This window comes from Biomphalaria glabrata, chromosome 4, assembly GCF_947242115.1.
Source record: "Biomphalaria glabrata chromosome 4, xgBioGlab47.1, whole genome shotgun sequence".
NCBI lineage: Eukaryota > Metazoa > Mollusca > Gastropoda > Planorbidae > Biomphalaria > Biomphalaria glabrata.
Genome location: NC_074714.1, coordinates 38,923,874 through 38,947,590, shown reverse-complemented (window position 1 = coordinate 38,947,590; position 23,717 = coordinate 38,923,874). Strand labels below are relative to the sequence as shown.

The window sequence follows — 23,717 nt, the reverse complement described above, 5'->3', positions numbered from 1 at the left end:
AATAAGTAATTAATTAGACAAACATAAATACACTATAGATACTAAACAGTCTGCTTTAAAGAGACATTACAAGATAGTAGAAATAGTAGACAAAAGAATTACAATGAGAAATAACTATGACGCAAAAGAAAATTCAACAGATGTAAACAAGACAATATCAATACAAGAGTTTAACAATATGATAGATACTTGACGAAATACAAACTTAACTAATACAGCTATACGATCAAGTATTTACTTTATCTAAAGAGTCCCTACCAATACCTGGATGCTTACTTGAAAAAAAAATATAAATGCTCAGACTCAATAGATAATTAAATTTATTCCCTAAAGTCAAATGTATATATATAAATACAAATGTAAACAATGAAAAAAATTGTGGTGTAGTTCAAGAGAACTAATCAATACTGATAATACTAAGGGTAATTAAAGTTACTTCCCTTAAATATTCACTTGTACATAAAGTTCCGGTGATGCTCCACATAAAATATGTCCACAGTACAGTTCATAAGTAATCCACTTGCTAAATCCGCAGCACAACGGTACAGTTCATAAGTAATCCACTTGTTAAATCCACAGTACAATGTTACAGTTCATAAGTAATCCACTTGTTAAATCCACAGTACAATGGTACAGTTCATAAGTAATCCACTTGTTAAATTCACAGTACAATGGTACAGTTCATAAGTAATTCACTTGCTAAATCCACAGCACAATGGTACAGTTCATAAGTAATCCACTAGTTAAATCCACAGTAGAATAGTACAGTTCATAAGTAATCCACTTGTTAAATCCACAGTACAATGTTAAATGGTACGGTACTCAAGTTCTTGAACAATAGTAATCCAATAGATACTTCATATGTTTGACAGATAATCCATTAAACAATTCATATAGTTGACAAGTAATCCAATAAATAATTCATGTGCTTGATAGGTAATCCACTGTTTCGTACAGTTGCTGAAACAAATATAAATAACTAAAAATGACCTTAGGTAGTGACGACAAGAGAGGTCTAAGAGTGAGGGAGGTCTAAGAGTGAGGGAGGTCTAAGAGTGAGAGCGCTCTCTTATTAAATGTGCTGTTAGACAGCGACAATAGGAGTGTGTCATTAGAATTATGACGAGCACTCGATGTAGATGATTCTTGAATATGTCAGCTACTTCGACTGACCATATATCAGCTGTCTTCAAACGGTGACTTGAATGACTTGTAGTACTAGATTTTCACCCACACCGGTTGTAGTATCACGTTGTCTAGTTTCACCCACACAGGTTGTAAGATCAGGGTTGTCTAGTTTCGTCCACGCAGGTTGTCTCAGCATATCATGTTAAAGTGACTTTGAACAATGCTGTCATAAATGTCGTTTTCGGCCGCTTCTGACACCAAGAAATGCTGTTTGCTGACACTTCTGACACCAAAAATGTCACTGTGTTGTTTTAAAAATGTCACTGCGTTATTTTATATGTTATGAATGTGGCTGTGGTTATCAATGTAGGCGTGGTGGTGACATTGGGTTCTTGTTACAAATCACTGAATAATGAAATGACGCTGGGTGTAGCAGACAATAAGTTTAATATAACACCACATAGTGAATACACCATACCATTCGACCCAGGAATGGTCAGTATTAATCCAACAGTAATATACGAATATCACAACTTAGTACTTATTCTATAACCAACTACTTTAAACATCTAACTCTACTGCTTATATCTTAAGTGACTCAATACAAGTGCTTGCTACAAGATCTCTATGTGGACTGACTGCCTTTAACTCTCTGGTTCACCTAAGGTCAAAAGTGTTCACCTTAGTGCAACATGGGTTGTGAATAAGATTCACAATATGGAATTAACATACACAATACAGAATTAGGGTTTCTACTCTATGGCACCAACTTTGAGGTGGTGACAGTAGGCTTGAAAAATATTTGAAAAAACATTAAACTACAACATTTTGGGAGAACAGATAAAAAGCAATAGAAAAAATAAACAAACAACAAATTGCACAAATCCATTTCAGTCATACTGTTTGATATTCTTACCTGAACTTTTGTGCTGAATTGCCATCAAGAATACTATAAGTGATAGTATTAAATTGAGCTGAACTGTCTCTATCTTTGGCAGTGACAACTGCGCCAAGTCTTGTATCTTTGGGATCTGACTCTGACACAGAGCTGGTATACATAGCTGGACTAAACACTGGCCTGTGCACACAAGGTTCAACAAAATAAATATTTTTTATGTCCCTGATGTTTTACAAAACACAACTCTTACTTTGTATAGGGAGAAAGTTCATGTTTCTCTAGCTTGTTGAACAAAAGCCCTTTTATTGCCCCCACCACCATTTTGTTTTTTCAAACTGGTGTGTCCTAAAACGTGGCTAAAAAAATTAAATCCAAGACAGTCAGATTTAAAGCCGAGTCCTCAAGTCACGTCTTTTGAAGGAGATTGTGAACTGAACTAACAGCCAGTCATATAAATCAGAGCCAATTATTAAAACTGAAGTTTGCTCTATAAGGTGTTAATGGGAGTTTTCTTTCAGTGAAAAGTTTATTTATCTTTCTTTAAAAAACATTTTTTTTAGTCCATCCATTTTTGAGGTAGACAGTTGCCTCTATAGTTATCTTTCAGATTGCCTCTTAGCCCTAAAAAAAAACATGTTACCCTCATAAACTACAGATAGTCATTTCTTTCAAGTAAAAGACAATCAAATTAGCTTTAAAATTATTTCTCAAACAGTCTCTACATAATTTTTAATTCTCATACAAATGTGTAAGAAAGAAGACAGCCTACTTATTGTCATTGACATCCTCAATAGTAACACTGATGTTCTGACAGACTGTAAACGACACTGGGTTGGGGGTGTCCATGACACATACTGTTAAAATGTACAATGATCCAACAGTCTCAAAATCTGGAGCAGTTGACTTCAATGTTATCTCCCCAGACACTGAAATTCAAGAGTGCAAACACTTTGATGTAAAAATTTCTTTTATTAAAGCAGATGACACATTTTTAATTTTAAATTTGTGTTTTTCTACAAAGCCACCAACATTTAGGAAAATATTTTCAGCCTTACTATTCAATTAATCTTCATATTTCTGAACTACTAACACTAAAGACAAAGAAGACAAAAATACATAAAAGCTTACATGGTGTGACTGTGAAATAAGTTGTTGGGTAAACAGAATAGGTCAGATAGTCAAAGGGCCCATCATTGCCAGTGGCATTCACTCTGTAGAGAATGTTGCTGCTGACTGGATAGTCTTCCTTGATTGTAAAGTTGAAGGGTCTGTTGAAGGAGGGCTTATTGTCATTCAGGTCGCTGACACGAACATTGATGACAATACTAGCTGTGTGGACTGGATTACCCAACTGTGTGTCAACCACCTGGTTCAATTATAACATATCAGCTTTAAAGCTATAACACTATTGTGTTACCTTATATTGAAAGCAGAAATACATGTTTATTTTTTAAAAAAACATACAATAAAACTAATTTTTTTTTTAAAAGCCCCTCCCATCAGAAGGTGGTAGAAGGTAGAATTAGTGGTAATTATCTAGGGAATATTCTGCCAAAATTAATCTAAATTGGTTAAATAATGTTGATTTCTATAAGCATACATACATACATACATAGTACATTGCTTTATACTTTAGATATTAGAGCACAATATTTATATGATGGAAACATGCTCAGACTGACCTGAATAATGATCTGGTAGAAAGTTTGAGTCTCATAATCCAAGGCAGGTGATACAGTCACGACTCCATTTAGAGACACAGAGACATTAATAGTGGCTGGTGTGATACTGTCAAACAGAAGATACCATTCATACAAGCTAATAATAATAATAACAATAAGGCTTTTGTTTTGAGTCCAAAGATAATGAGTAGTACAAATTTCACATGCATTATGCTAGTAAAGCATTTTAAATAAGCTAAACCAGCATTTCCTTTTGACATTGGAGCAAAATCAATTTTTTTTTGTTCACATATCTCTAAAAAAGGAAGGTTGCAAATCTTGATCTATATCCCCTAATAATTTTTTACTCTACAGCTCAAAATGAACAAGTGTTTGTAATGGAAGAAATGGTTAAAGCTGGAAATAAGAATTATTTACAGGACAATAAACAATTCAAAAGAAGGATTGACAACTTGCAGCAACAATATGGAAAATCAATCAAGCATATTCACAGATTTTCAATAAGCTGTTGAAATTTCTTTACAATCTTTCAAGATGAGTTGCATCGTAAAGATGTGTGCTTTGGACTTTGTTCTCTAAGTTCCAACCCTCCAGGTCAATACATCATGGCATCTTGAAACAAGTTGGAAAAAAAAGAAAAGTTGGAGTTGGCCTCTCATCTTCCACTCTACTATAGCTTGACCAAAAAAATCTTCAAAATTGGAAACGAATTAAAAAAGCATTGTATATCACTCGAACACAGCTACCATCTCTTGAATATCTTTTTCATGAACGATGGCTTTCCAAAACACTCACGATTCTTAAAGACAACCTGCACCCATTAAACCACTGTTACATAAGATCTGAATGAAGTGGTCATCTCCTTTCTATAAGAACTAAAACAGAAAGATTTAAAAACTTCTTTATCCCATTTTCGATCAGAGTGTTACAAGATCATCTGTCTTCATCAAGAAGTACATACATGTCTAATTCATAAAGTGCTGGTTGTGAGTGTGTATGTGTTTCTTGTGTGAATGTTGTTCGTATTTGCATCTATATTGTTATTGTACAGTAGTTACGCCGAGGTTGTCAATTGTAGTCAAACTGAATTTCCATTTGATTGGATCAATAAAAATTATTTTATCTTATCTTAAAAAAAATATATATTATTTTGATAAAGGAGTTAAAACATGCAATGTCTGTCTACCCAACCACACAAAAACTATGTGACTCACCTGAAAACAGTGTAGTTGAAAGTTGTCTTGGCATCTTGATCTGTGCATGTCACATTAGCTATTTGGTTTGTGTTCTCTGGCAGATCAACATTCACCACACTCACACAACTTGGGAAGTTGTCATTCATGTCATTTAGAATCACAGTGACCTCAGTTGTGCCAGTGCGAGATGAAGAGCCTTTATCTGTTGAACAAGAAATAGTAGAGTTGTTCTCTTAGCAGAACAGAACATTAAGAATATGAAATAGTATTTTAGAGTTGTATTCAATTTTATTTTTATTCCCTCCATGCTAGTTTATTTTGTATTTATTTTTTGTGTCTAAAACCAAGCTCTCATTGCAAAGAACTCTTTTTTTTTAAATATTTTTATCTTGCAGCACAAAAAGAGTTTAATTTTGGCCTTACTTTAATTAAGGAAATTATCTAAGGAAAATGCATCAAGCATTCACAGTTGACACTAACTTAAGTTAGTTATTTGATTATTTCTGTAAAGGGGAAATAAGTATTTCTATCTTCCTAAAACTCAAAGACAATCCCTTATTATTTAAAAGTTGAATAATGATTTTCACACTTTATGATAGCCTTTTGGGTTGTTTCATTTGGTATACAATTCCACTGTGATTAGCTAAGCCTTTGTTTTGTAATTTTTGTTACAGCCTAAAAGATATGCACAATAAGTGACATGTGACTATTTATATTCTAAAAGCACCACACTGAGCAAACTTTGTAATTTGAAGTGGCTCTTGTCTGAGGTCAAGATTATTTATGTCAGAACTGTAATGCATGTTTCTTTGTTCATTAAATATAACCACTTAGTGTGGCTCAGAGTGTGGTTCAGACAAAGCATTAATAAAGTCGCCATTTGAGATTACACATTAGGGAGCCAAGAGCATTATATAACTCTCATAACCCACAGGTTGTTGACACTATCTGGATCTTTTAGCATCCACAGAAATTTAAAAAAAGATTTTAAAAAAAGATAAATTTATTTGTTCAATGGTAATATAGAATATTTAAAGTTTTATTTTCATTCACCTTTAGCTAAGATTTGAAATTGAAATAGTGTGTCATTTTTTTCATAATCCAGATTGTCATTTAGAATAAGCTTTCCTGCTTTGTCAGACTGCACAATTGCAAACTTAGTTTGTGGTACAGCAAAGTCAAATGTGAACTCCCCATCCAAACCTGTATCGTTGTCTCGAGCAAAAAACTGAAATAAAAGAAAGCATAGTACTGATTAAAATTAATGTTAGATTATCTAAAAACTGAATAATTTATGTAGCAATTATCAATAACATCACCACCACTGTAGGTAGTAAAATAATGAAATCTCAAGGGATCCTTTCTCAAATGTCCAAACAACTCAGTCAAGGAATTTAAAATATAAAATGAACTTGCTGTAAGCTTCATAATGTAGGATGAGTGTGACAAACTGTTTGGCACCCTATCAAGTGGGCTCAAGTTAAAATCCTGACTCAAGCTGAGTTTTGTTTGCTATGAACCTTAATGAAGCATGGAAACTTTCTTCCAGATAGCCACTCTCCTACAGGTTCACATAAAGAGATTTACCATAGTAAACTTAGCATGCTATCATATAAAGAGATTGTATCATAGCACACTTAGCATGCATGCTATCACATAAAAATGAACCATATGTAATTAAAAAAATATTGGGGCTAAACTATAAACAGTTTTTAGTTGAAATTATTACAAGTGATATTTTGGCATTAAGTAGACATAATATTACAAAAAAAGCGAATAAATATAATAAATATAAATACAAAATTGGCCCATAAACATTGATTAATTTATACATTACAGACATTCCTTTAGAATTGAAACTCATTATTTAGATCTTTAAGAAAAAGAAACCAAAGCTTACACTTAAGATCTCATTTCCAAACTTGACCTGTGTCTCATTTAGTGTGATGCTATAGGATGGGGAAGAGAACTCTGGTGTATACTCATTGACTGTGCTAACTGTGACAACCACTAAAGCTGTTGATGTCAAAGCTCCTGCTGCCCCTAAACTGTCTATTACAGAGACATTCATTCTTAGTTAATATAAACTGAAAGTTAATAAATATAACTTTAAATTACGCTAAACCTTGCTATATTTTAGTAATACTTTATATTTATCATGATTTTTCAGCAACCTATTAATAGCTTAAAACAGCAGCTTAGCAAGAATGAATTTATCAAATAAATTACTTCAACATAATAATAATTTTTCCTTTTTTTTGCATTTAAGTTTGAAAAAATATGTTTCATTAAATTATATAAATACCTGTTCAACAGTACAACTTACCTGTTGCTGTTACCATTATTGTGTAAACTGTTTTTCCAGTTAGGTCAGCATCCAGAACATGACTGTTGTTTATTTGTCCAGTTATATTATTGATGGTAAAATCTGATCCTCCTTTCACTAGAACAGAAATCAAATTTCAATTTAAAAAATGAAGTAAACTTAATTTATATATTATTATTTTACATTTTAAAGTTTGTATAATTAGATATTTTGAAAGTTATATATAAAAAATTATCACCTATTGCATAAGTGACAGTTCCAAAATTTCTTGTTTGGGGATCATCTTTATCAGTGGCTCTGACAGTTGTTATCTCATGGTTTTCATCCATTTCAGATAAAGTGGCACTAAGAAATAATAGAAAGAGAAACAATACTAACAAATCAGCTGGAGTGGATGGAAAAGCTTGGATGAAACTCTTTCCTAAATGTAAAAAGATAAGTAAGTAAATCAGTGAGAAATAAGTGCGGAGCAGAGATAAGACAGGAAAACAAAAACACAGATGTAGTCCACAGGCTAGGCATGTTCTTTATACTGACAGTGGCTAAAAAAAAATAAACTACATGTTCTTTATACTGACAGTGGCTAAAAAAAAATAAACTACATGTTCTTTATACTGACAGTGGCTAAAAAAAAATAAACTACATGTTCTTTATACTGACAGTGGCTAAAAAAAAATAAACTACATGTTCTTTATACTGACAGTGGCTAAAAAAAAATAAACTACATGTTCTTTATACTGACAGTGGCTAAAAAAAAATAAACTACATGTTCTTTATACTGACAGTGGCTAAAAAAAAATAAACTACATGTTCTTTATACTGACAGTGGCTAAAAAAAAATAAACTACATGTTCTTTATACTGACAGTGGCTAAAAAAAAATAAACTACATGTTCTTTATACTGACAGTGGCTAAAAAAAAAATAAACTACATGTTCTTTATACTGACAGTGGCTAAAAAAAAATAAACTACATGTTCTTTATACTGACAGTGGCTAAAAAAAAATAAACTACATGTTCTTTATACTGACAGTGGCTAAAAAAAAAATCAACTACATGTTCTTTATACTGACAGTGGCTAAAAAAACTCCCACGAAGATCAATGCTAACAATGTTTTTTTAAAAGAAAAAGGAAATTATAATTATAAGCTCTTTACAACTAGTCATTAGTGTCCTATGTCATTGTCTTCAGAGGCAGAAGGAGCTACATATATATATATATATATATATATATATATATATATATATATATATATATATATATATGTTTCAAAGTAAAAAGATATACTCACACATAGAGTGGCTTAGAGAAGACTGGTGTGTTGTCATTGACATCAAGTATGGAGATTATTACACTGGCGTATGCTATTAAAAATAATTAAAAACATAATAATTTAAGCCAAAGATCATTACTTTAAAAAAGTAAAAAAAAGTAAAGTTCCCTATTCAGACTTTGTGGTCTATAGGGCAGATGATGTAAAAGTCATCTGTTTCTGTGGCCTACGGTTAACAAGAGTGTCATGTGGCCAGCAAAACGACCAACCGCCTTTACTTAGAGCTGGATGGATTCAGAGGCGCCCAAAGATCCCAAAACTAAAAATCCCAGTCTTCACCAGGAAAAGAAATAAACAAATTGATAAGCTTTTTAAAAAAATATCTTTTAATAATACTGCACACCAGAAGTAGGCAAAAGGATGAAAAAGCTGCAGCTTCTGGTCATTACAAATGTGTATGTGTGAATGTGTATCAAGGAATAGCCACAATAGGCATGAAAAGTTGCGAAGGGAAAAGATTGTTTCTCAAGCTGTTAAATGTCACAAGTAAATACCATATGGAAGTACTTTACACCATAGTGAGTCATATGGATAGTTCCCTTTCCATCTAATATAAGTAAGTATTTAATATATATCTAATTGTACAGTGTATAACATTTTAATACATTAACTTAAGCTAAATCTTTAAGGTTATTCGCATAAGAATCAACTTTTTTTAAAGCACCTTATAAAATGGATGTTATAAATTTAAACTGAATATATGATGAATGAGAGCTACATACATGATCTGCTATCTGGTGATCCTGGATAGTCATCAACAGCTTCCACACTAAGATTGTAGCTGCTAATGAGTTCCCTGTCCAACTGCCTCACAGTTTTGATCTCCCCAGTCCTCTCATCCATCTCAAAATACTCAGTGTTGGCAACTAGGTAGTACCGGACTGTACCCTGAAGATATCCCTTGTCTAGGTCAGTGGCATTTAATGTTGCCACTTCTAAACCTGACAGAGCAATAAAAACATCTACAATGTGTAAACAACATTAACAACAACACATCTATATCTACTTCATTAGCAGCATCAAACAATAGATACACAGCTATAACAAGAGTAAAGGTTAAAACATCACAAGTCTTTTTTAATCTATTCTTTTGAACTATAAATCTGATATAAATACTTAACCAATGGGAGCATCCTCAGGAACAGATACATTATACTGGCTGGTAGGGTTGAAGACAGGGTTATATTCATTGACTGGGTTGATGATGATGGTCAGAGTAATGTCAATTCCAACATCTGGAGGACCATTATCAAATGCTTTGATGATCATGGTGTGGGATGTCATGGTCTCAAAATCCAAAGGTGCCATCAGATATACAGCACCTACAAAGATTAATTAATTTGGAGAAAAATGAATTCTGCCATATAAATAATTAAAGCAAAAAGTGTTAATTTTAATTTGTTAGGCAAAGAATATCTGCAATAAGTCATTTTGCTTAAAGATTGTGAGCTAAGGTGCACAAGAATATTTAAGTATAAATGGGAAATAAGAAATCTAGCAAATGATAATAAAATGATCAAACAAGAGAAAAAGTAATCACCAGTTGTTTTGTTGAGATCTAGTGAGGAAATATTACCAGACATAAGTTTGTAGGCATCATTAGGATTTAAATTGGTGTCCTGAAAAAGGAATATATTTTTACTGACCAAAAATTATGTACATAATAGTAATTGACCAATACAACAAATATAAGCCTCACATATCTGATTTTCTTTAGCAAGATGTTTACTTTAGCATGACCCAGAATGTTTGAAAGCATAAAATATAAGACCTTAATGATATTAGACATTTCTTTTGTTCTTCAAGATCTCATAAGAATTAGATTTTCTACCAGAAATGGGAAAGTTTTTCATTAAATTTCTTTTCCAACATTATTATTTCCAGATCTAATATAAACATGGTAGCAGATAAAAAATCATCCACTTATGTTGAACCCTGGACACAGAAGACAACAGATGGAGTGCAAGCTCCAAGAATCTGCCTGTCATCATTATGCACAAAGTTACAAAAACAGCAAAGACAACTTACAAGATCATAACAGTCCGGAGTAAACAGCACTTTGCCAGACTCATTCTCAAACACACTGACCACAAACCAGGTTGTGTTACAGAATGGATGGTTGTCATTCACATCTAAAACAGTTATGTTTAATACAGATGTACTGGTGCGGTTGCCTGAATCTTTCACTTGCAGTGTCAATGAGTAGAATTTTGTTTTCTCATAATCAAGAGAGTTCAAAATCTATAAAGAAAAAAAAGTCAAGAAAAAAAGAGTCCATCAAAACAAATGAAGTGTCCAGCATTTAAAGTACAGATTAAAACAAAATAGAACTTGTAGAAGTTTTGATGACAAAAATATTGTTTTGACACTAATGTTAAACTACAGGTATTACTTTTGAAAGGTGGCAAAGAATGCAACAATCACTAAACACATGAATAACTAGCTAATTGCTTGATTGATTTGCTCTGTACATAACCTGAGGGCATCTTATGGAGAAATAAATAAAAAAAAAAGAAAATATAGCTGCCTGGTAGAGTGGGATGTGTTGCACTGTTGTCTCGATGGTTCCAGATTCAAACTCTGCCCACTGTCCTGTGCATAATTTTAGGCTAGGATGTAATAATCTTCAATTCTGAAGGGACATCCAAAACATGTCAAATAAACAAATTCTAATTCAATAAGAGCTAATGGGATTTTTTTTTCTTACTATCCCTTTAGCTCCTTGTGAATGGGATAGTACAAAAAACATTTCTCTAGGTAAACATATCATGTTTTACCACACAGGTATAAACTTACTCTGACACTGCCAGTGATTGGATCAATCAAGAACTTGTTCTCACTATTGCCGCCCACAATACTAAAATCTCTGATGTTGTCAAAGGTATCATTGTCAGTGGCATTCACTGTTATTAAGAGACTGTTGAGACTGACATTTTCCTGGACACTGAGGCTATATGGACCAGGGGGAGAGAACTTGGGATCAAACTCATCAAGATCTGTGACAGTAATCTGTTAGGACACACAAACATTACAGAAATTATATCTAGAAAGAAATGTGTAGGGTGTTTCAAAAGGCTTGAGAAGTATTCTCTATTTCTCTGTTTGTAAGACATAATAAGATTGTGTAACTGTATTCTACTTCAGTAACAATTAATCAAAATTAACTATGTAATGCGCTTAAAAGATAGACAAATGGTAAATATATTGTCATCCACTCAAGAGATTATGGGTAGGCTTAACAATGAATAAAAGATATGAGATTTTTATGGCAAATAGTTGACAAAAATGCATATGAAATTGAAAATTCATACTAGTATATTTTTACAATTTAAAAGTAAAAATTACATAAAGCTTAGTTTGTATAATTGTATATTTTGAAAAAGGTAAAGTAACATAAAAAAGGAATCTAAAATATTCATATAGTAAAAAAATCATATGACACTTTTTTTTTTGGTCTTACAAGATTAAAAGCAATAGAAAAAAAACTTTTAAAAATCAAAGCTTATCTAAGGGAAAGAACCACTAATTACTGCAATTTATATAAATATTACAGGGTTTAACTCCCTTTCTGCTATATATAACAAAATTAATTAATTAGTAATAGTGATTAACTAATTGGTTAACTTTTGGATTTATGCTCATATTGTCATCAACTATAAATAATTATGCAAAATTTCAACTTGATCAGAGAATGTGAAGTTGGAGAAAAAACTTGTCCAAATGTAATAAGGGGATTAAATCAATATATACATTCACATCTCTCATTAAGTAGCATTTATTACCCTTATTTTAATATCATATAAAATAATTAATCACCAATAATTAATTAACTAATTAGTATTTTTTTTTTATCGATTCATGTCTTGCCAGGTTCAATAAATAAATGTGAAAAGTTTTAGCTTGATCTGAGAATGGGAAATGGGATTAAAAAAAACATGTTTTAACTTTTTACCAGACAGACAGAGTAGATATAAGCTTTGTAAAAATGGGTTAAGAGATGTAACAATCAGCCAGGCTTATGTATGCTTTAAAATTTGCATACAAAATAGCAATGAGAAGTCCTGACTTGAGATTGTTGAACAAGGCACAAGAAATTGTGAAACTAAGACATGAAATCTGGAAACTTAAACATGACATTGTGAAACTCAGACATAATATTGTGAAACTTAGACAATAATATCTAATAAAAATTTTTTAAACCTTGACAAAAGAAGTCACATCATGGACCCCATCAGATATCTTGACCTCTAGACTGAGCTGTTGAGTAGTTTCAAAATCTATTTGAGCACTAGATGTAACCCTGATGACACCAGTTTGATTGATTGTGAACAATGCACTGTCACTTCCTGAAATAAATAAAAAAAAACAACAAAGGGTTAACTAACAACATAATAATGCAACAAAAATAACAAACAGAATAAAATGGTAAAATACTTAACAGAATTCTTGTAACCCAGTTTTGTTTTTTACAACCCCTAATAGTAGTGACTTTCATTGCTTTAATAAATATTGACCTGTTTTTCATCATACTAGTGAACAATCTCTAAACAAATTATAATAATAATAATAATAATAATCTCAAATATCTGTGAGGAAATTTGTTTTACAATTATGCATTACAAAAAAACAATACATGGTTAGAGCAAACATTTGTACAATAGCACACATGATATACATTCATACCCCACTTTCTCTTTAACATTGCATGCAAAATTTACAACAGTAAATAACATATTGTTCAACTATGTAATAACAAAAGAGTTTTTGTGTCTATTTGTTTTTGTGATTGGTGTCTTGTATCTTCTTTGTGACTACCAGTCAAATGTTAAAGGGTGATTTTGTATGCTTTTAAGCAGCAAGCTTTTCTTTCATCTAGAACAAAATAAATGATTAGTCTTGAATCGGACATTGTTAGAAATTAAACAGTGATTCTGATATAACAACCAGTTTAAAAAAAATTATATTTCTTGATTTACATGTTCTGAATTTATATCTTGTCCAAGATATATTTATATTATATTTATATTACATTTAGTTGTTGTTTCTTTTTTGAAGATCTTTAAAAAGTTTCACTTGTAATGCTCATTTATTCCAGAAGTTATTTAAAAATTTTATGCCTGCGCATTACATTTTCACATTCACATTAAATGATCTTTTACCAGAAATGATTGTATAAGTCAGACTTCCAACGGTGTCCACATCAGAACAGTTTAAATAGGCAACATCTACACCTTTGGAATTTTCAGGTAAGTTGAGTAGTACAATAACAAGGTCACACACAGGTCTATTGTCATTCACATCCAAAATGTATATTGTCAAAGTGCCAGTCGCAGATAGAGGGTTAGTGCCTTGATCCTAAAAGACAAACAAAGAAGGGGTGAAAATTAACATCATAAAAATAATGCACTTAAAATTTGAAGAACATTACATTATTATAAGAATAAAAATAATGTTCATACTTAAGTGTAAACATAGAGTATTTATATACATTTAAAAAAAAAATTTATAGTAAAGAAAAACAAAGTAAACATGTATTACTGTTGCAGTAATCTCCAGTTCATAGAGAGTTTTTTGTTCAAAGTCCAGCTGTTTTGTCAGATATACTTCACCACTCCATGGGTTGATGGTGAAATAACTTTCATTGTTGACTTTGTCATTGCCTTTAGTGATACTATACTTTACAAGTCCTGATGGAGATACACATAGGAAGTGTTACAAACAAGAAAGAATATATTTCTCAAAGTTGTGCTATCACAAGAAACAATAAAAGCATTGAAGCTGAAGAACGAAAATATTTATACACATATATTTTTCTATTTCATGAACTGTCTATAATTCCTATTTGTGATTTGTATGGCCTATATGTCTTACCATTATTTCCACTGTCAGCATCTATGGCATGCACTGTTGTAAGTTTATTGCCCACACTAGTATCTTCAGAAACATTGAGTTTAGGCAGTGTTTTAAACAATGGCGAATTGTCATTCACATCTAAACATAAAGTGACAAAAAAACTTTAAAATGGTACATAAGATTCTCAGCTTAAAACTTAAAAATCCTTTACAATAAATGTAAAAAACAAAAGCAAATGTCCTAGATGACACAATTTAGAAGTAATTTCTTAAGGATATAAAATAGTTAAAACTTCTTTTCAAATACATTAGCATCAAACACAGGATGTTAAACAGCTAAACAAAATAGTGTTTTTAAGTAATACTGGCCTATAGGAGCTTGTGAAGTTCCACTTGTTAGCAAATAATCATAAGACCTCACTATATTTGTTACATTAAATAGTTTTACAAAGCCTAACAAGAATGAAATGCTAGTTTTACTTTTAAAATAATTTTAAACAATTTAAGATATTTTTATTTGATAAAAAAAATATAATAATAGAGTGAATGGTTAAAAGATTTCTAAACCAACAATACTAAATATTGTATCCTGGAACTGTACCTGTGACTAAGACTTGAACTATGACAGTGGAACTCAACTGAGTAGGGACACCATTGTCAGCAACCTTCACAACAACCTCAAAGCTTTTATCTGATTCATAGTCCAGAGTGACATTAGCCTTCAACATTAGGTTACCAGACTGGTCCATTTCAAATTTGGTTGTCTCACCAGATACTTAAACACATGAGAAAAAGTATCAAATTTCATTTGAACAGTTTCAAAATGTATTTATTTATAAACCTACTACAAAGGTTTAAGGACCAACTTGTAAGTGCACAGATTTGGAAAAACAATGACCTTTATACAGATAGCTCTATCTGAAGACTGGGATTTTGAATTTCTGATTTTTAGGGCACCCAAGAGTCCACCCAACTCTAATGGGTACCTGACTGACTTTAGTTGGGGAAAGTAAAGGTGGTTGATCATTGTGCTGGCCACATGACACCCTGCTCATTAGCCAAAGAAACAGATGAACTTAACATCATCTACCCCATAGATCGCAAGGTCTAAAGGGAAATTTTACTAAATAGTTAAAGAGGTAAAAATTACACACAATTAAAACAAAATTAAAAATAAAATAAAGTCCAGGTCAGTGAATACAACTTTTAAGGCATCCCTTTCATAGGTGGGACTCTATAGACACATCAGGCATTGCAGTTAACAAGTATTTCTGTTATCTAATGATCTCTTAAGACTAGAAAGACAACAATGATGGCAAGTTGTATGTTTAAAATAATTACTTTTGCATCACATTGTTTAATTGGAATAAAATTTGTGCAACAAATTTAAATGTATCTAGTTAATTAGGCTTTTTTAAAACAGCAAGACCAAGTTGAAGAAGTGTAAACTAGTTTTTAAGGCTAAGTATTTGGGGTAGGGTATTGATCAAAATCTGAAATTTTCCCAAATTCTCATCTAGTTCTTTTTTGAGCTGATTAGAACTGTACCAATTTGAGCTGAATAGAACTGGATAGCATTTAGAAAATATTGTCCTAGAAACAAGCCAAATAAAATATTCCCTTATACTTAAATGATGTCTTCTTCACAGCCTTGTTGTCAGTTACTTAACCAAATCAATCAATATCTAATCTATGTAGTTTAAACAATTAGTCAAAATGATTTTCATGTGGGAAAAAATACAGAATAAAGTCCTGGGCTCAAATAGATCTATATAAAATAGAGGAGCACTGGTAACAAAAGATTTATAGACTAAAGGCTTTGAAGCAACAAAAGAGATATGTTAAGACCAAGTACATACCAATGGTGTAGTTAATTTTATCGTTTAAGTTGTTGGGATCTTGATCATCGTCCTGACATGTCAATTTAGTAATCAATTGGTTCTGAGCTCTGATTCCCTCTGGGATTAGTCCAGTGAACACATCAGATGTGCATGTTGGGATGTTGTCATTGACATCAGTGACCTCAACTAGCATGAGAAATTTGAGACTTTTATATTAATACACTTGAATCAAAATATTTCAGAATTGTAAAATGTATTTCTGAAACTATCAAGGCAGCATTGAATAAACAATTTATTTTGTTTTAAGGCTGAGCAACATTTTTAAAGTAGATATTTTGTTTTCTCATGGAGAATGTTAAATGATATTCTACTGTGTTTCCCTAATAATATTTCATTGTTATTTTTAACTTAAGGGTCTGAGTTTTATAAACAAAGCTTTCTTAGACATCTAGAATGAGACAGCAACTAAAAAGAATAGAGATTTTCTTTTGATGGAATACAGAACTATGTTTTTACTGAATACATAATGTAAAATACCAGTAAGAGTTGCTGTCCCTGTCTTGGGTGGTGTCCCATAGTCTATGGCTTTGACCAGTAATACATATTTCTGTTGTGTTTCTCTGTCTAGATTTCCAACAACTTTGAGAACACCAGAGTAGGGGTTGATGTTAAATGGCCCTGAAGTGAAAATAAGTAATCATTCAAGTTTTTATATTCAAGAATGTAGAAGAATTTTAAATGGAATTATGTTGAAAGAAATGTATGACAATGTATGAATAGCCTATAGCTAAAGAGACTGGAAATAAAATCAAGTTTATTGTAACGTTTCACACTATTTAGGCTCTCTGCAAACTGCAACACACGACACAACCAAGTAAAAGAACTTGATAACTCAGGGCTCCAAAGTAACGTAACACTTTAATGTCAAATAAATTACAGCCAATACTGTACAATTGGCTACTATGTAACACTGGCTGTACAAAACCTTTGCCTCTTCCTGGAGTACCCTTAAGTTCCCATGCAGTGGCAAAATGGGGAAGTCCACAGTAAAATCTAAAAGCAGCCTTGGAGCACCCTGTGTAGGTGCCAGACTTTCTAACACACAACCCTGACACATTGATTAGCAATCAGCTGGTTCTCATTAATTCATATGCACATACTTATATCCACCAAAACATACAACGTAACTCATGCAAACAAATTCTTATTGTTTACCTGGTTCTATAGTGTAATAAATCTGACCATCGAGACCAGCATCTTTATCTGTAGCTGAGATCTGTTCAATTATATTAGGGCATTCATGAACAATGCAAAATTAAACATAAAAAGATTTACAATGACTATTAGAAAAACAAAGTGTCTTAAATTATATATATATTTTTTGTGTGTAGTATTTCAAACTTTCTAGATCCTTCAAATCCAGTCTGCATCTCTTAACTTCCTCTTTCATATACAGTTGTATCTATGTAGCAATATGATAGAATGACCAAGATATTATGTGATCATAAGATAGTAAGACATCTCCAGAGATAATAGGATACTCTTCAGCTAAGAGAGATTAAGAAACTCAATGTCTACTTACATTCAGAGTGTAGTTAGAGTCAAACTGAGTGTTCTCTGGCACAGTGAGTGTAAGGTTAAGGGCTATGAACTCTGGGGCATATTCATTCACTGGTAGAACTAAAATGTTGAAGTACACTGTGGCATTGTTCAGAGAGTCTGAGGCCAGTATCAACAAGCTGTAGTTCTTCTTGGTCTCGTAGTCCAATGATGTGTTGACAGTGATGGATCCATTGTTGTCAATACTGTTCAGTGATATGAACAAAAAATTCAGTATTAAAATTAAATAGAGATTTGGTGTATGAGATAAGAATTAAGAGATGTCAAAAATGTTTGATACAGACCTAAATTTTCCCTCACTGTCACCAATAATGGAGTAATGAACAGTGTTAAATGTTGGTGAGATGTCTTTGTCTGTAGCAGTGACTGTACCTAAGATAGTTCCAATTGGAACATTTTCTTTAACTGATTTTGAGTAAACTGATGGATCAAATACTGGACTGAAATAAAAAACAAAACAACTTTCATTACATTGCGTTTAGGGCATGAATGTACTAGATCATAGAATATATCCCTAGACTGCACAAGATGGAGAGAGACAGTGACCAAGAAAGCTATGGACAGTGAAAAAACATGGACCTCAGCTCTGGAAGAAAAGCGTGCCATATGAAAAATGGCCAGCTCCTCTACCACCAAAGTGAAAGCCAACTTAACCTATGATATTTGTGGATGAGAGTGTCTCTCTGAAATAGGGCTCCACAGTCACATGAAAAAGTGTTCGAAATGAACCATAGTCGCTTTATGACTGAAAAAGGCCAACAATACTAGATCATTAAAGAGTCAGAATTGTAGAACTTATTCCTGATGAGTTAAAGGAAATGAGGTTCAATTGTAAATCCCTCTACTGTAGCTCTATAGGTTCCATACAATTTTATTTGTAAAAAATCCTTTGTCTTAATTTGGATCTTTTTTTTTTTTTTCCTTGTGCTGGTGATTTTGGCTTTGAAATTTGAAATAAATCAAGTCAGAATGATAGGTACAGGAATACAAACAAAAAGTGAATCCAACTTAGGCACTATCTTCTCATGAAGGTGAGACTCCACAGCCATTATTGTGTAAAGGAGAAGCTGATGTAAGGATAAAGCTAAAGAAGTCTAATTTTATAAGAAGACATATTGGGAAAAAGCAATTCATAATTTTTTCTAACCCTAACCGCTACCCTCGATAATCATTGGACTTGTTCACCTCCACTAGAGTTGACAACAAACTTACATGTTGTCATTCACATCATAGATTGTCACCATAATATTCTGACAGGCTGTTCGTCTGACTGGGTTTGGAGTGTCTACAGCACAAACTGTCAAGTTGTAATGGTCCCTGAACTTTTCATAATCAGGTGCTGCTGTTCTGATTGATATCTCTCCAGTTGCTGTGAATCCAAATAGAACTAAATAATTACAATAGGACTTTTTAGGAGCAAGAGGAAGGCAACATTTGGAAATGTGCTTCAGCAGAGCAATTCTGATTTATATCAATTAGCTTGTATAGATAATAATTACAAACAGGCTATACTGAATAAAATTATTTATTTCTAAATAAATTAAACAGTTATGCTTGTAATTTCTAATATGTTTTCCAAGAGTTCTCCTTTATATATAAGATCAATACTTGTCTAAAAATGTAAGTAAGTAAATAAAAGATCAGATATTAAGGTCTACATCTGTTGCTTAGCTGTACAACTTGAAAATCTTCACTTTCCCAGTAAGCTATCTTGTACCCATCACAGCTTGGTAGACAAGAGTAACATCCTAAAATTTGAACTTCCCTAAAATGTTAGCTTGAGAGATTCTATTCGGCATGCAATCAAATGAACACATGTTCCCAACAACTAATGGTATTGCCTTAAGTTTTCAAGGTTTCTCAAGAGTGAGCAGGAACATAAAAGCAGCTGTGGTATGAATGTTCATTTCATTTAAATCAGTGTTTCCCAAACTTTTGACTTATGTGTACCCCTTCTAAAATTTGTGTAACAATGAGTACCCACCCATAAGGCATTTATTTTAATAACAATCAGTATTATTTTATTTTTTTCTGTAGGCCTACATACACAAAATAACAATTACTCTATCACAATTAAGTATTCAATTAGTGATTTTATTTTTTGCATGCTTTAAAGACACATCAAATACATTCCAAAAATATGGAAACATAATTTCTACATTGAAAAAGTGGGCCTGCCGACAGAGGTTGTAACATCGCTATCCATTTCCTGACCTTTGTAGAAATTAGTCTTAAAATGTAAAAAAAACACCGTATTTGAGTTAGTAAAAACTTAAAATAAATAAAAAGAATAAAAAAAATAAAAAAACTTATGATATTTTAAAATAAGTGGGTATTTTTAAAAAATCAGCATAGTTAACCATGTGCAACGCATACCCCTTCAAACTCTTCCTGTACCCTTGGGGATACGCGTACCCCACTTTGGGAAACACTGATATAGATTATATATTATTTTGATTTTTTGTTATATATGTGATGAGCAACTGTAAGATAAATCCTCATGGATAATTAAAGATATATTATTATCTTACTGGGTGAGATTTCAAAGAAAGTCCTGTCCTGTAGTGAGTAAGTTACAACATCTGTTGGGCCATCGTTACCACTTGCATTGACTCTGTACAGCACCTTGCCATCCACTGTATCATTTTCATAGACAGAGAATGTCATTTGATCGAAAAATGATGGATCATTATCATTGATGTCTATGACTTTAAGATTGATAGTCACAGTTGAATTATGGACAGGAGGCCTGTCATCCTGAACCTGGGAAGAAAACGAATAAGAATTAAGATTGTTTTAATTAGACAATGGTGTATGTAAAGTTGGTGTTTTCAGTTCAAATAAATACTAAATTGGTTTCAAAAAAGGTAATAATACATTTGTACAATTAAAATTACATTAAAATATTATATAAAAACTTTTTCCATGTATTAAAAAAAAAAAGAAATAAATTAGAAAAACAAGAACCAGTTGAGTTAAATAACAACAACGGTATCATAGTCAAAATATTCAAAACAAATGTGAACATTTTCAAAAGAAGACAAAACAAGAATTTCCATTAATGAGGTTATTGGAGACTTACTAGAATGACTATCTCATAAAAGTCAGAGATTTCATAGTCTAGAGGTGCAGAGGTACTGACCACTCCTGTACTGCTTATATTGACTAAGATTTCGTCTGGTGTAACTCTGTGTAAAACAAAAAGCTTTAATCTAAATAACAAGAGAAAAAAAAATATGAACAAACAGAAGTTCAACAGGCCATATTTTCAAACTGAGTGGTCAATGAAACTAATAAGCAAAAAGAGGGGCAGGGTTAATAGTCTTTCAAGTTCTGGGTAAGCAGCAACAACCTTTAAAAGTTTTCTGAGGATGAGAGCTTATGGTCTTATACCCAGCCAAAGGGCTGATGGTTATTTCAATTTTATATATGTACTAAATTGATTTTACAATCCCCATCAATAGTTTCAGCATTTTCTTTGGCATTGAAGTATGTATCTGGCATTTATTTCTTAATCAAGTGTCTCTAACAAATTATTAGAATAACGACTATGATGGTTTACACTTCTTAGTGAAAATGTATAATTGAATAGGTTATATTGGGCTGTTTAAAGTGGCAGTAGCTTAGGCATTAATTGTGAGATACAAAATATGAATCTTTGTCTAAGATTCTCTTTTAAAGATGTATTAAGAAAAACTGGTACATGATACGTCACCAGGGGGAGGGAAAGTCTTGTTTTCACATCATCATGATGCAGTCAGAGGTTCTGAAAGAAAAATGTTGATTAAAAGTTGATTGAAAAACTTGCCTGAGCACAGTGTAAGTCAGGTTATTACTTTTGTCTGCATCAGAACAATGTAAGTTTACAATGCTGGTGTCGTTGGTCCCCTCTGCTCTGGCCAGGTAGAAGACACTTGTACAGACTGGGGGGTTGTCATTGACATCATCCACATGAATAGATACTGTGGTGGTACTGGACCTCGGGGGGTTCCCTTTGTCTTTGGAAAGAGCAACATTCATCAGTTTGTGTTATCATTAGCATTGTTTCATAGAATTGCAATGTCAGTAAGATCAGTCTTTTAGCCATTTTAAATTGTAGTGCGAATAACCCAGCTGCACCAACCATTTTCACCTACCTTTAAGCTACATAGAAATCATAAGATACTTTGTTGTTGTTTTTTTTACATATTATTGCTGAAGTTCTACAATGCTATCTGCATAGCATACAGCCTTAACACTACCAGACCAGTGGACCACTTTTTCTATTATTTCCACATTGGCCGCTATGCAGGTGGACCGTTTTTTCAGTACTTGCCAATTTCATAAAAAAAACAGAGTCAGAATCTAAAACTGACCAATCATAATAAAATATATGTATAGCTTTGCAAATGGCTGCACCCATGTGTTTACATTGAATTGTTGTGATTTCACATGAAAATCTTTAGAAAATTTGCAATAACCATAAAACAAGGCACATATAAGGTAGGACTAGGCTTGTAATAAGCCAGAAATTTATCAATATTTTAGCTTAGCATTTTTATTATATCTTTAAATAATTCTATTATGTGATTATTCATAATTTAGCATCCTTGACATGCTAAAAAAAATGTTGGTAAATTGTTGGATACTTAGCTCAGCCCAAAATAAATCTAGTTTTTATAATAAAAAGTATGAATGGTGAAAAAGCAACTGAAATATTAAATGATAAAAGTATTAAAAAGTTTCTGGTTCTTGTGGAAAATAAATGCAATTATGTTTTTTTTTCTCCTATCTTAAACAAAAATGACTAAATCCCACAAAAATGAATGTTTCTAGAGAACCTTTTGTTTAGTTTCCTAATGTCTAAACTTACCTGTAACTTTAATTTCAATTACAAAAAGTTGATCTGACTTATCAAAATCAAGAGTGTCTTTAAGACGAATTTCCCCAAACGATCCATTTTGAGTGAGAGAAAATTTAGCTTGTGAACTAATGAAATCAAAATAAAATTCTCCATCTCTTCCAGTGTCATTGTCACTTGCAGTCACCTGGTTAACACAGAAAGTAATTTTACTATACTTTATGTCCACAAAAACAGTTTAATACTTTAACATACTTTAATGTAGTGCAGTTTGTAGTCATACTTACACTAAGTATGACATCCCCAAATGAAAACTGATTCTCCTTGATGGTAACATTGTATGTGCTGGAGCTGAACACAGGCTGGTGTTGGTTGACAGTAGTGACTAGGATATTCACTAGGGTTGTATCTGACAGAGCTCCTATCAGGCCAAAACTATCTGGAATACCAGTCAAAACATTGCATTGGCTCATTTGAAGACAACACAGTCAGTACAGATCAAGTAACTTTACAAAGTAAGAGGATGTTATTGTTAGTGTTCTTTCAGTTTGTTTCACACGTTTTTTTAGAAATGAACATTATTCTGTCTTAACCAAACCTACAGGGGATGGCAGTGGCCAGGGTTTGAACTCTGGACCATCGTGATGGTAGTCTGAAGTACATACTTGACCAGGTAGGTGAGAAGGTGGGAAAAGTAAAATTAATAAAAATATATGATTACTTTTTTTAAAAATGTAGAGAAAGTAAGAAATGATGAGACTCCCTCCATTCTATGTTTCAAGATTGTCTGATAGTTACTTTTAAATCTTTAAACACGCAGCCAAACATCTGAATTTTAAAGCAGCAGATTAAAAGAAGTCATATTAATAGTCAAGTAACTGTGAATATCTTCTGTTAAAACAACAACATTTGTAAATAATAAAATAGGAAATAACATTTGTTGTTATAATTTCATATCCACAGGCCTATCTATCTCTTACCTACAATTATAAGCAAAACAT

General features: G+C 32.2%; 1 protein-coding gene across 1 annotated transcript in view; it reads right to left on the bottom strand.

Annotated features, from left to right (window-relative positions):
- The window catches only part of LOC106079389 (protocadherin Fat 4-like), a 207,697-nt gene that overhangs the window by 36,864 nt on the left and 147,116 nt on the right, over positions 1-23,717 (bottom strand). Inside the window, exons 29-59 of the mRNA XM_056027674.1 lie at positions 23,004-23,155; positions 22,729-22,903; positions 21,685-21,874; positions 20,959-21,064; positions 20,408-20,639; positions 19,089-19,245; positions 18,161-18,316; positions 17,839-18,061; positions 17,472-17,532; positions 16,794-16,934; positions 16,275-16,442; positions 15,017-15,190; positions 14,435-14,554; positions 14,102-14,250; positions 13,723-13,918; positions 12,764-12,909; positions 11,360-11,572; positions 10,592-10,804; positions 10,104-10,182; positions 9,685-9,885; positions 9,286-9,504; positions 8,522-8,594; positions 7,469-7,575; positions 7,231-7,347; positions 6,805-6,956; positions 5,958-6,132; positions 4,923-5,106; positions 3,709-3,814; positions 3,155-3,392; positions 2,796-2,952; positions 2,045-2,206 (exon numbers count right to left, since the gene is read on the bottom strand). Coding sequence (XP_055883649.1) covers positions 2,045-2,206; positions 2,796-2,952; positions 3,155-3,392; positions 3,709-3,814; positions 4,923-5,106; positions 5,958-6,132; positions 6,805-6,956; positions 7,231-7,347; positions 7,469-7,575; positions 8,522-8,594; positions 9,286-9,504; positions 9,685-9,885; positions 10,104-10,182; positions 10,592-10,804; positions 11,360-11,572; positions 12,764-12,909; positions 13,723-13,918; positions 14,102-14,250; positions 14,435-14,554; positions 15,017-15,190; positions 16,275-16,442; positions 16,794-16,934; positions 17,472-17,532; positions 17,839-18,061; positions 18,161-18,316; positions 19,089-19,245; positions 20,408-20,639; positions 20,959-21,064; positions 21,685-21,874; positions 22,729-22,903; positions 23,004-23,155 — 4,942 coding nt within the window. The remainder of the gene's footprint in view (positions 1-2,044; positions 2,207-2,795; positions 2,953-3,154; positions 3,393-3,708; positions 3,815-4,922; positions 5,107-5,957; positions 6,133-6,804; positions 6,957-7,230; positions 7,348-7,468; positions 7,576-8,521; positions 8,595-9,285; positions 9,505-9,684; positions 9,886-10,103; positions 10,183-10,591; positions 10,805-11,359; positions 11,573-12,763; positions 12,910-13,722; positions 13,919-14,101; positions 14,251-14,434; positions 14,555-15,016; positions 15,191-16,274; positions 16,443-16,793; positions 16,935-17,471; positions 17,533-17,838; positions 18,062-18,160; positions 18,317-19,088; positions 19,246-20,407; positions 20,640-20,958; positions 21,065-21,684; positions 21,875-22,728; positions 22,904-23,003; positions 23,156-23,717) is intronic.